The sequence below is a fragment of the Neltuma alba genome, unplaced genomic scaffold, assembly GCF_004799145.2.
Source record: "Neltuma alba isolate B1F8T4 unplaced genomic scaffold, ASM479914v2 tig00013459_pilon, whole genome shotgun sequence".
Classification (NCBI taxonomy): Eukaryota; Viridiplantae; Streptophyta; class Magnoliopsida; order Fabales; family Fabaceae; genus Neltuma; species Neltuma alba.
The window spans coordinates 317,713-331,405 of NW_021637695.1; the positions used below are offsets into that span (position 1 = coordinate 317,713).

General features: G+C 36.8%; 1 protein-coding gene and 1 pseudogene across 1 annotated transcript; one reads left to right on the top strand and one right to left on the bottom strand.

The window, feature by feature from the left end:
- The first annotated feature begins 2,420 nt into the window (after window positions 1-2,420).
- On the top strand, window positions 2,421-4,300 carry LOC114737490 (two-on-two hemoglobin-3-like). The gene is made up of 4 exons (XM_028925418.1): window positions 2,421-2,760; window positions 2,891-3,021; window positions 3,684-3,828; window positions 3,935-4,300. The coding sequence occupies exons 1-4, from the start codon at window positions 2,624-2,626 to the stop codon at window positions 4,026-4,028; spliced, it is 507 nt and encodes a 168-aa protein (XP_028781251.1). The 5' UTR covers window positions 2,421-2,623; the 3' UTR covers window positions 4,029-4,300.
- A 7,855-nt stretch (window positions 4,301-12,155) lies between these two features.
- On the bottom strand, window positions 12,156-13,435 carry LOC114737508 (BURP domain protein RD22-like; annotated as a pseudogene).
- Window positions 13,436-13,693: the final 258 nt, after the last annotated feature.

The window sequence follows — 13,693 nt, forward strand, 5'->3', positions numbered from 1 at the left end:
CATCTATATTCAATATTCATTGCTTTCATTATTATCATACACTTCGAATATTATAGCGATCGAAAGTGTCTCTCTATCTCTAACCTGAATAGTTTTCTTTGCTCTACGCACAACCTGCAAAGTACTCCTTCGATCAATTAGGAAAGGAGTTCTAAATTCAAGCAACGTTGCGGTCTAGAACACTTCTTATTCTAATTAATGCTAAGAGTAAAAAAAAAAAAGTATAATTTAAGTTTTCTCATGCATTAATTCCCCCAAGTATATTAAATAAAAAATCATTATCTAATTGCGTATTTGACATTATATATCTTAGACACGTCTCTGATTATGTTTCCCCATCAAGATTGTTTTTAAATGAGAATAGTTATAAATTTTTCAACGAATTTTTTGATTGATGGTGAAGTGGTTGACGGGTATTTGTCATATGGAAAAGGCGAAGCAAAACCCTAACCCTAAATAAGGTTTTAAGCCAAGTCATACTTGCAGAGCTATACTTGTCAAGCACTTCAAAATAAAATATTTAGACTGCAATACTGCCAAGTATTTAATTAATGAATAATTCACACCGAAACGATGAAACTAAAATATGTATAATGCATTAATCAGATATGAATTCGTATAATTCTTATCAGAAATAATAGATATTCAGAATGCCAGAAACGACCCATAAATTTTACTGGCACAAAGTTTGTTTCCAAAAGAGTACGTCCTATACATATACATAGGTATATATATATTGACAAGAGTTGGTTGCTCTTTAACAGAAACGATTTCATATCCAGTTGCCCCCTATCAGATCAGAAAAGCATATATGTGTGTGTGTGTGTGTGTGTGTGTGTGTGTAGGCTTCAGTAGAAATTTGCTCGCCACAGTGACATTTCTAGAACTTGGCTGCGAAGCCTTTTAGAGGAATGATGATATATGAGCGTTTTCTTGCAGGTGTTGTTCAATCTATGAACAGATATGTTAGGTTGGAAAAAACTGGCGAAGCTTGCTACGTGTAAGAGTGCGTTTTCTTGAAAAGATATGTTGTTTCGCGGATCGTGAAGTGTCCCAAACTCAAAAGACTATTTTCTGTGCACGTTTCCTGGGCAACGAATTTAAGGAACAGTTTGAGGATCCTGGACAAGGAAATCATACAGCACACTCTTGTATATAATAGCATGCATATGCATATTCTTTCAATGGGATAGCCAGACCGATATGCCTATTTACTTGCTGAAGTAATTGTTTTTTTAAAAATACATGTATATATATGACCAAAGTTATCTGAGACAACGCAAATTGCAATTTTCAGATAGCTCATGTTTTATCTGCTGAAACGCCGAGTTTTAGTATCCAAATGCTAATACTAATAGTCATGTTTAGTTCTTTTTTTTAGTTAATTCCGATCATAATCAATATTCTATTCCCCCCTTCCACTTGTTCATCACTAAGGGCCTGTTTGGGTATCCCAAAACCGTTTCAATGTAATACATATTTGCTTCGTAATCCGTAAAAGCACTTCTGAAACCATGTTTGATCCAAACACACCCTAAATGTAATGTATATGACTCTGACGTAATTACGTTTGCAAGGGATCAATCCAACTCGGAATTATACACATGCTCAAAACTCTGGCCCTGGACCGTGGGGTTTTCAGGATACAACGCCTCTCTCTATTTCGGGCTTTAAGTCCATTTCTTTTATAATGAGCCCATGATACTAAGCCCAATCTTGATCTGGCCCAAAAAGGCCCAGTCCTTCCCCTCCCGTTTTCCCAGAGTTTCGCGTTCCTATTTCAATTATGTAAATACTATCGTGACTAATCATTAATGTTTTAAATAAATGTGAGCTTCAAGTTGAAATAAATCCAAAAAATAGTTTATTTTATTTTTAACTAGGATGGGCTTAAAGTAATAATTTATTAGTAATGAATTTTTAACCTGATTATTAATCATGATACGACTTCTAATAAATGTTAACTTTTAAATTGATTTTCAAATTAATAAAAAGCCATAAAGTGTACTGAAATCATTGTTTAAATAAATTTATATGCATTCAATTATTATCGATCATCTCAACAAATATTTAAGTGAATCGCATGTATTGTATCCTCATTTTTACAAATTTAACAGAAAATACGGAGAAAAGATAAGGAAATATCATTATGCGATTTCAAAGAATGAATGTGATTGCTAAAAATTATCAATGACAAATTAATGACAAATTCTAATGCAAAAAGATTCATGCTCCTTTGTGTTTTTTTTCCCCTATTACTTTTCTATTCTAAAAATAAAACTATTTAATAGTAATTATATTGTAAAATAAGTCTTGTGATTTTCTCGAAATATTAGAAAATGTAGGCGGAAAGAAAAAAAGCCTGAAACAACGCGAGAGTGCGCCAATAAAAAAGATTGTGGCGACACTGTGAGCTCACAGTGTCATGTTACAGAAGGAATTGGGAATCGGCATCGTCACCGTTGTGGGAACGAAAACGAGCTGTCCAGATTCTAAGATTCCATTAAGTTGCGTACTTCCTCCGATCCACTCTCCATCTCTCAGTCTTCCACCGTAAAGCGTGCCCTCCTCGCGATCCCCTCCCCCTCGATCGTCGTCTTTCCCAAATCAGCGCCGTTTTACGATGCAGACTCTGCAGCAGAAGGCCTCCGAATGGAGCGGAGTTCCCACCGCCGATGCTTTCGCCATTGATGACACCAATCTCTTTGATAAACTCGGCCTTCAAACCTTCATTAACCTCTCCACTAATTTCTACAATAGGTACTCTGTTCATTCATGTTTGACTTTCAAAATGCCTATTATTCTCGTTTTTCTTTCTGCTCTTTTGATCCCATGCCTACACAGACGTGCTGACATATATTTTGTTGATAATTTGAGCAATTTGGATCAGGGTGTATGATGATGAGGAAGAATGGTTTAGATCAATCTTTGCTGGTTCAAATAAGGAAACCGCAATTCAGAACCAATATGAATTCTTCGTCCAAAGAATGGGTGGTCCTCCTCTGTTTTCACAGAGAAGAGGTGTGCTTACTTCACTGTTTTGTTTTATTTTATTTTATTGTTTTTATTGCTCCTTTTGCTTTAAGAGCCTAGTATTCTTCACTTAAAACCTCCACTGACGAGTCTAATATTTCGTTTATTGCTCATTTTACTCAAAGATTAGTTTCTTAAAATGATGACCTGCTTGTATGACCTAGTCTTTGACTGTAGATCTGTACGATGCTCCCAATTCCACTATGCTTTTCTCTTATAATTTTGAAGGCGTGGGTTATCTTTGTTATGTATGATATTTGGGAAATATATTGCTTGAATGGACTCCGTGAAAATGACCAAGGTGAATAGATAAGAGGTGATTTCAAATTTTCAGGGTCTTGGTGTGAAGCCTTTACCCTTGAGAAGAAGCAATCCTGAGTAATGAATGTTGAGTTTTTCACAGCTTTATCTCTCCCTAGTTTAGTTTAATTCCCGCAAACTAAGTGTTATCCAGAGGATAACCTTTAAAGAATGGAATTAGTGTGGGTGAGTTCAGCAACATGTCTGTAAAGAGACTAGCTAAATTTTTTAAAATAGAACTAAACTAATTTGTATTACAATCTTACTGTCCAGTATTCTCTTTGGAGAAGTAGTTTGATTTAATCACCTGAAAACTTTTTAACCTTTGATCTCCCCTTGATATATGGCAGGACATCCTGCTCTGATTGCACGACATCGACCATTTCCTGTGACACATCAAGCAGCAGAGAGGTGGTTACATCATATGCGACAAGCACTGGACAGTACATCAGACATAGATGATGACTCCAAGATCAAAATGATGAACTTTTTTAGGTACACATATATTCTCTCCAAATTTGCAAGATTACTTATTGACCAAATAAAAATGGTTGCAAGATTACTGATCATATAGAGCATTTACTGATTTCTTGGAATTCAGGCACACTGCATATTTTCTGGTGGCTGGGGATGAGCTGAAGAATCAGAACCAGCAGATACCATGCAAGCATGCAACCACCAAGCAGCAACAGTGATAGAATCTTAAGGATATTATATATTTCTCTCTGAACGATGATGAAACGAAGAAATATATCATTCTTAAAGTTATGCGCTCTGCTAAACGCATAAAACCCATTAATTAATTAATGATTATTGGAATATACAACTTCCTATTTTTTTGGTCAGTCTTTTTTATTGGCGCATCTGAGACATTCTGTATTATCTATTTATTATTATTATTATTTTTGGCCGAGGGAGACATTCTGTATTATACTGTTATCTGGTTCGAGAAAAAATAATCATTCTTCGAAAAGACATCGTTTTTCAAAAAAATGAAATTGATTAAAAAAAAAGTATGGTTTTCTCATGAATCTCGTAACCCCCTCGGACGTAATAGGATTTAAAGTTCACATCATCTGAAGTGAAAGTTCTAATTCTGACGCTTGAAACAACAGAAAGTTAATGGAAAAGTGTCTTTTGCCGAGCATAAATGTTTAGAAGGACCGAAGGGACTCTGTATAGCGATTGTATAGCGATGTATTAGCTGCAGACAAAGGTTTCTAAACCTTTGGGCTAAAGCATATCAGAATGTGACAAGATGTTAAAGGGACAGTGTGATGTGCACTAGAGTTTCTGAGCTATGGCTTATGATTTCTATGTGCCCATTTCAACTTCTTTTGGACTTAAAACATTTCACAATTGATATGATCTACGCATACAACATGAACAGAGAAATGCAGTTGAAACATACAAACAGCAGCGAACCCTGGTTGGCTCAATAATTATGAATCTTGCGCAGAAAGTGAATGCCTGTAATTGTTGCCATCCTTGGAAAATATTAGGTGTTTAAGGGTATCAACAAAGCAATGGTGCTTTTGTAGTTCAATTCAAAGAAAAAGGTACAGTAAACCAAGGATGTCCGTCAGCGTCTCTATTTGCTCAAGAAAGGCTGTAAATTTCCATAGCATTGTAGTAGTATTTACCAAAATCATTCTTTAATTTTCCGCCCTGTCATTTACGATTTGGACTAACATTATTTGAGGATTTAGATCTCTTGCTCGCAGCTAAAATACTGGAATTCCGGAGTATAAATTTTGTAAAGCAACTTTACCTACTTATTTCTAGGGTCTGGTATTATTCTGTAGTAAGTTCTTCACCTTATTCCTCATTTGTCGTCTTTCTTCTTTTCTATGTATATCAATTAAAATTAAGATTGCATTAATTAACTGAATCTGGATTATTGATCATGAATTAACCCGCCGTATACTGCTTCATTAAACCAAATAATTTCATACTATTTGTAGTAGGTCAGAAGACCATGCCAGAAATGACGGGAAACAAAAAGCAGGGGAACCATATCTAGCCGGCCGTCAGTTTTCAAAGCTCAAGAACCACCATGCCAATATGTTTTTATCATTGTAATGGACACTGAATCCAACACAGATCTCTTCAGAAATCAAAACGCGTCTGAGCATTTCGTTATGGGGAAAAAAAGAATTATACAATTGGAATTTGAGATTAAAGAAAGAAAGAAAAAAATAAAACTCATGTACATCATGGAAGCTCAACAATCCAACAAATGAGTGGGAGGGAAAATTCTTCTGGATGGAACAGCAAACCTAGCAGAGAACGAACGACATAGGCTGTCGGGTTCCATGCAATCCAATCCTTGATCAAAGTTCAAGGAGTAAGTTCGTGGGTTATAAGTGCCCTCCATTGCACCATAAGACTTCAACAATTTCTTCTTATTATTATTTTCTCTTCTGAATCTGAGTTTTCTCAGAAGCACCTGCCACACCGTCGGCTTTGCATTGGCATAGGTTGCCGACGTATATCCCCGACGGTGCGGTTTAGTGTAGCTGCCGTAGGTGTAGCTGCGACCTAACCGGATGGTGGAAGTTACCTCCCTGCGTGAACCAAACAAGTACTTCTTCAGATCCATTCCTCAAAGAGAACCCAAATTCTGTTTGACACGCCTAGAGCTTACAAAGAGACTTCTTATATAGTTGGCAGGAGGAAAGAGGAAGGAAGGACATGGGGTGATCAGCTTAGTTTGATCCTTCTCGAAGCCTTTGTTTTGCTTTGTAATGATGAAGAGGCCGCTCTATTATTATATATATGTATATACTCATATATAACGTATACCAAGTAACTACCCATTTAATATTTTGAAAAGAAGCATTCTTCAATGTTCATTAAGAAACAGTACCAGTGGTGTGAACTGTGAAGTGGGACCGAGTATGGGCGAGGAACGTCAACTGTGGCAGCAAGCGACTGGGCTTTCTTCCGTTCCAACGTGACAGGCTCTGACTCGTATAATAATAAACAGAGGGGTCAGATTTAGAGGGCGAAGGAGTCTTCTTTTGCTGGCCACGCTCCCACCTACTATTCCTCCTCCTCTTAACTAATAAATAACTGTCTTCCGTTAAGCTAAGCCCTAATTTTATGACTCATCAGTTGAAATATAGAGAAAACAATTAAGTGTGGAGAAAAGGCATGGGTCATGTACTTTTGACAAATATAATAAATCTAATTAATTTATATATATGAAATTTATTAGATTCAAATATCGCCGCTGACAAAAGAGAGATAACGTCGCAACGCAAGATTTTGAAGAAGAAAATTACGTCTGAACAAATACACGATTTCGAGAGAAAAAATTTAATTATTTGTGACTTTTATGCAATCATATGTTTTTGAATTAGTATTGTTATATGTATATGATTTCCAGATATCCCATATCCCATTGATCTTCAATAACACCCCATTATTTTAGCTCTTCCATTATTATTTTCGGTCAGGAGCTCTTTGATTATAAAAATGCATTGCGCAACAACAACCCATAGTTTTCTATATTATCAGACACTTGTCCCAAAAGTATAATTATGAAGAGTGGCATTCTTCCTCCGGCGGGCAACTGATATTGGGCTTAAATATTCTGCAAGTTTTATTGGATATGTTGGATATAGTCAGATTTAATCTTGGACTAGCTAGTCAATTAATTATGCAGACCTGCAGTGATACTGGCTCCATATTGAAATACTAATATAAAATGAAATGTTAAGGCTCAACATACAAATCAAGCACATAAATCAGCCGAGATAGTTAGTCCCAAAGATGTTAATTATGATTGTAGATCTGCATTGTCAGTATTCAGTGAATATACTTTGGTATTCAAACAGGACGGCCTCGCATGAGACGTTGATGTGCCGTCGTCGGAGTGGCGGGACCTCTCCACCTGCCGACGACGTCAGAGGTCACGAGGTATCGTACTTGCCGACGGAGACGGGGGTGGTGGTCCATCGAGAAGGACTCAATATCAGCGGCAACGACGTTGATGTTGCCGGAGCGGCTCTGTTTGTCGCTGAATAAGTTCCATTTCTTATTACTACAAGAAAAGAATCAACAGGAGTAATACAAGCCCTTGCCCTCTGAATTTCCCGATTTTGAAGGAGAAGGCTCCTAAGAATTTTGTAAAAGCAAAACAAGGACCCTCATCTACCCATCAAACCCCTCTTACCAAACACATCCTAATCCTACATCTCAATTATTAATTACGGTGCCTGGGACTTGAATTATTGTAGTACTACGTAAATGGAGACAAATATAATACTGTTGAAAACTTCTCTGCAGGTAGGTCCGCGAGTGTCAAAAGGAGATTAAAACCTCAGGCGACAGCAAATCTACTATGCACCCTTCTAATTTGAACGTCCTTTAGGCGGTAACTTTTTTTTATTTTAAATTTCATCGCATTCCACGTCTCGAATTATCCATTTACATAAAGAGTTCAAAACACATTTCTCAAATAGTTCTTTAATTTTCTCTTATCGAAATTCAAGCTTTCCATAGTTTGTTTTAATCTAACTCTCTCTCTCTCTCTCTCTCTCTCTCTCTACCAGCGTTTTAATCTAACTCTCTCGGTCAATAATCTCAAGCTTGGATGAATGCGAGCCGTTGCAATGGCGGGCACATTTCCAATTTTTCCCTTCTAAATAATACTCCCTCCCTCGGTTTCAATTATGTTGCGTTTTTGCCAACGAATATAATTAAATACAGCCGACAAATTTATTTTTCTGAAAATAAAAGGCCAGAAAGTCAATTCCATTGAGATTACTTTAAGAGCGGCTACTATCATGTGTACCATCAACATAGAGAATGGGAAGCCGCAAATTAAGTGAAACAAAAATGTCAATTTGTTTCAGGACAAACTGCATTCCTTCATTTCACTTCTCCATAAGTAAGCGTAACAGAAAAATTAGAAAAATTATTATTGTTTTACTTTATTTTCTTTTTCAGAAATCTGTAAAGGAGTTTAATGAGGAGCCCCGGGTTCACTCCATTCGGAATCGGAGCAGGGTGAACGATTAGAACCGCACTTGACCCTGCGTCATGCATGCCATTGCCGGCCATCTTTTGTTCTTTCTTGAAATTTACTTAATCATACGCAATTTCCGATGACTGCCCAGGTGCCCTTTGCATTTTTGGGCTTCCGGAACTTGGACCATAGCCTACGTGTTTTTCGGGGCAACGGATCATAGCCTATTATACCATAGCCTACATGTTTTAGTGGTGATGGAGACATTTTTTTTCTTTTGCATACTATACGAACGCATTGAACCATTTATCTCGAAACACTGCCGCCTGAGCATTCAAGTTTATTCGCGGGGGTTGCATTTACTATATGCTATGATGATGCATTGGTATTGTTGTCTGATACTTTATACTCTATTCCCCTTATCTTCTGCAATATTCACGGGATTATGAATGAACACCTTTGTGTTCATACTTTACGTAGAATACGATACCGTGTATAAAATATATGGTCCAAATATCATTAATTAATGAAATTTTCTGTTGATATAAAAAGGAGAAGAAGAAGAAGAAAAACTAGATTTTAATACATTTCACTAATATGGCCGTAACGATGAAGAAAGCAGCAATTGCATTTTTTATCCTACCACAGCGCACATTCGAATAGACATATCATTTGGACGTCAACCGTAAGTTTGTAACCTTGTCCGGTAATGTTTTAGGACTAATGATGATATAAATGGGCCCAAAAAATATAAATGTTAAGAAATACTACCTCGGATCTTTAATATAAGAGCTAGTTGACGAAATTGAGTGGATCAAGTCATACATCCCTGTTACTAAGAAATAAACATTTCATCTAGATTAGCATAGGAAAATTAAAAAAATCTAATTTTGGTATTAATTTGTTAATTCGATAAAAAGTAGATTAGCTAAGGAATTTAAATAAATAAAAAGACTCCTTGTGAATTTGATCTAAGCTAGACTACTTTACAAGGAAGAGACTGGACTTCACTATAGGAGGTGTTGGAACGCATCCAAAATGGATTACACTTGCCACAAGCCCAGAAGCCCAAACCAACTAAGGAGAAGTTTGGACTTTTGGAGGATCCGATGAAGCAGAGGCGAAGCCCATTAGGGAATGCCGAAACTCAAACGGTACAGGGGCCCATATTCAAAGCGCAACCATGCGATTTAAATCACAAAAATCTTCTCTAAATCTGAATTCACCAGATCTTGGACCCACTCGACTTAGGGTGTGTTTGGATGAACCCAAACCGTGGTTTGGAAAAGTGATTCTAGAGAATAGATTCTGAAAAGAATAGATTTTATGAAAAAGTGATTTTGAGAAGTGAGAGTGTTTGGATAGTTGTCATCAGAAGTACTTTTTATATATACAAATTACTAAAAAAAAGACAAAAGTTAATATGATAATTACAGAAAAAAATAGATTTTATGATATATTTTAATTTGAAGGAATAAAATTATTAATAATATATTTTTATTAACATAATTAATAATACATAAGATAATATAATTAATAAATAATTAATATGTATATATATTTATAAAATATAAGATTAAATATGTTTATAAAAAAAATAACAAGATACATATCCTATAGGCTCTCACACTCTCCCTTTTTTCTCCAAAAGCAAAATTTTTTTGCTTTTTCCAAAACCATGGTTTTGGCTCAAAACCATAGTTTGTGCAAATTGGGTGGATGTTTGGGTGACTTATCACCCAAACCATGGTTTGGGATGTCACCCAAACAGTGCCTTAAATGAACGTTAATGAGAGGCACCAAACTTGTACAGTGATGCCACCTCGCACCCACGTACCGCAGCCCAAGCAGCAGCTCCCCAGATGTTCGAAAAGCACCGATAACGGAGTCTTATCATCGGAACTAAACTCAAAAAACGCATCAACCATAAGCGAAGGAAACTGCATCGCTAAGGCCACCTTGAAACAGAGACCACTTGGAGAGGACGAACGTGTCTTATCGAGTGCCAAGACTTCTCCAAATAAACTACTACCTATCTGCTCAGCAGATGGGAAACCTTATCCAAACTAAATAGAATCCCTAATTCACCCTTGAAATTCGCAAATTAAATCTCTAATATCCATATTTTATTCTTAATCATCAATTGTCTTCACTCGGCAGTCTGAACCAGCTAGCGACCCATGAAAATGTTCGTTATTCAAACAACAAACAAAACTAAGAAGGGTGTGTGTGTCTCACAGGAGGCTCCAGAATTGTTATTAAGCCCCTTTCTCCCTTGATTAAAGCCAGAATAAAAAAGATAAGTGCAGCCGCTATTAATATCTTCACAAGCAAATCATCAAATTGTCTCAGGACCAATTTCCAAAAAAGAAGCCCCTGCATAGAGGTTTCAAAAGAATCGGCTCATTAAACCAAGTCTAGATGCTTTAAACAGAACAGATAACAGCACAGGAAAGTTTGGCATTTTTTTTTTTTGAAAAAAAAGGAGCCAAAACAATAAAACCCCAATCGGCAATAATATATCAGAAGAATTTTTGTTTTTGGCCGGAATAACAGATGAACTTCAAAGTCCATAACTCATGCACAAATGAACTATTTGCACAATCTCCAAATTGATTACCATCCATTCCATTCTAATACATGAAGCAGCCAATTTGTCTAAAATGACTGAGAAGAATAAAATAAAACTTGCCAAGGTCAAAGAGTTGCCCCAAAATAATCACAATGAGGAATTAAAATAAACTTCAAAAATTTATAGAAAGAAATCAAATATGCCTTAAAAAGAGAGGAACTTTTCAGTTTGAGTACTGATGAATTAAACAAATATAAAGAGGTGAAGTTTTACGAAAAGAAGAGAATTTTGAAAAAGGAAGTCCAAGTCCCGTATACTTACTTCTCTCTTCCGGCAGCACTATGGAGCAAATGGAGGACATGCAACATAAAAAGGGAGGAAAGTAAGCAAATAAAATAGCACCAAATGAAAAACTTAACTGATTTTTCAAAAAAAAAAAACAACCTTTCAAATAACCTTCATTCGATGCTAACTTCTTTAGTTCACGCACACTATTAATGAAAGGTATTTTTAGAACAAGGTATCAATGAAACGTTACTTTCTCCAGAACATTTTATATTATACAAAACATGAAATTAATTTTTTTTAAAAAATCTCAATCGGAATGAAGGAAGTATGAGCCTTTTGGGAAAAAAGTTTTAATTTTAACTTGTTTCATTTTATATATATAGTTAGAAGTTCAAAGAAGCATTTATTTAACATTTTCTCATCGCACCCTTATCTATAAGTAACATGTAAATGTTCTAGTATACATTGAACTATGTGCAAATTTGATTAGTAATATAGTCAATATTTTAATATATTCATTGTATTTCTTAATACGTCTGAAAATTTTGAAAGGCGGAATTTACACATACTCACAAAAATTAACTTAATTTTGGATTGGACCCCTTAAGATTCCGCGAACCCAACGCATCGCATGCAAATTTACTCACAGATAGTCTGAACAAGTGCACGTACCCAGCAAATATATATACACTTTTTCTTAACGTGGGGTCTAATTTTTAACTTGATTTCATTCGTAAAACATATTTTTTATATTATTAGTTTTTTTAAATTATCTATTGTGATACCCCTCAATCATAATTAAGTAAGAAGGAGAGTATTAAGAAAAATTATTATAGTATTGTAGAAAAAACATATCATATTTTTTATAATTAACTAACTTACTTGACTTTTTTAATTTGATCAAACTAGTTAAATAGATCTTTCTTACAGAATATATATGCGATGAAAAACATACATACATATATATATATATATATATTATACATCAATATTGATCAATCAGTTCCGCAAGATTGGAACTGCATGTACGCCTTATTTAAACATGGATGATACGTAGTGACTTGTACTGCTTATGTAGGGAGGTAGGGAGGGAGAGAAGCCCTAGAGCATTTCAACTTTTCAAGGCGTTTGGGAACCCAAACAAGGTGATCCTGAGAAGGGAGGAAGTGGCAGACAGGAACAGTGCCAGGAGAAACTTTAAGCACCTGAAAGGCCAAATGCTTTGGGTTCCACTGGGACGTGTCAGTGTGGCAAACGGCCACGGCTTTCACTCTGATCCCGTCGGCCCCCTCCAGCGGCACCGTGTAGGCCCTCGTCGTCTCCGATTTGTGACAGTAAAACACGGCGTATGGGTACTCCTGCCTGTGGCACACCACCACCGCCTCCTACCCTACCTTCTTCACTCCGGCCGCTGTAGTGTACGCCTGCATGCGCGTCTCCTTCACCGCCTCTGTAGAAACAGCGTCCACCTTCCTCCCAAGCTTCGATGTCGTGAAATCAATCATCGACTCCAACGACGTCGCGCAATACTTCTCCTCTCCTTTTATCCCTTCTTCCTCACACTCTTTTAGCGTATTCTTCATGACCTCCGCATCTTCAGACTCAGGCTTTATATCAAACCTGTTCAGTGTATCGTCGAACTGTACAAAAGACAAGAGGAAAAAAAAATTATGAATACGTAGATAGATTGAAAAAAGCCCAGGTTTACATGAAGTGGAGGGCGAAGGTGTGTTACCTTGGCTGAAGAAAAGGGGATGGAACTGGCGAGCTCACGAGGAAGGAAGGAGGGCTTGCTGGAGCTGAGAGTGAAGTGAAGGTTCATTCTTTGACCGGGTTTCAAGTCCTCCTCCTAGAAGAACAGAGCCACGTTGAGGTCATGACGGAGTTGGGTCTCAGAGGCAGCGTAATTGTATAGAAATGGGTCGGCCCGGATGGGCTTTCCCTTGTTGGGTGCGTGGACGGAAAACCCTTCGCCGTCGCAGGCGACATTATTGACAGTGCTGCCACCACCTGGTTTATGTTTTCCTTTTGCTGCATCCCCAGGGACGCCGCCATTCCCCGCGTCTACGTTTACTGCGCCTTTTCCTTCTGTAGACAGGGATGCCTGCAAATGGGTATGAAATAAATAAGCAGGAAAGGATACATGTATATAGAAGAGAGAGAGAGAGAGACCAAAAGCTGAGTGAAGGAGATGATCTTAGCAGTGGAAGAAATCATGGGAGTAGCGGGAAGGACAGATTGCCGATCAATCAATTTAACATATAATCAAATATAGTATACGCATGATGATTTCAGAGAGAGGAGTAAAAGAATTAAGATTAGGAGCTTACAATGAGCAAGGTAAGCAAGGGAATGAGAGATAACTTCATTTTGGAACGATGATGATGAGAGGAGGCGGATGAGAGTGTGGGAGCAAATATATACCAGTAATGAGCTCAATATGCTTTTCCAGAACTTCCCGCAATTGAATAAAGTCTACAAAGAAAAAGATTAATCAAATCTGAGATGACACCTCTCAATAATTA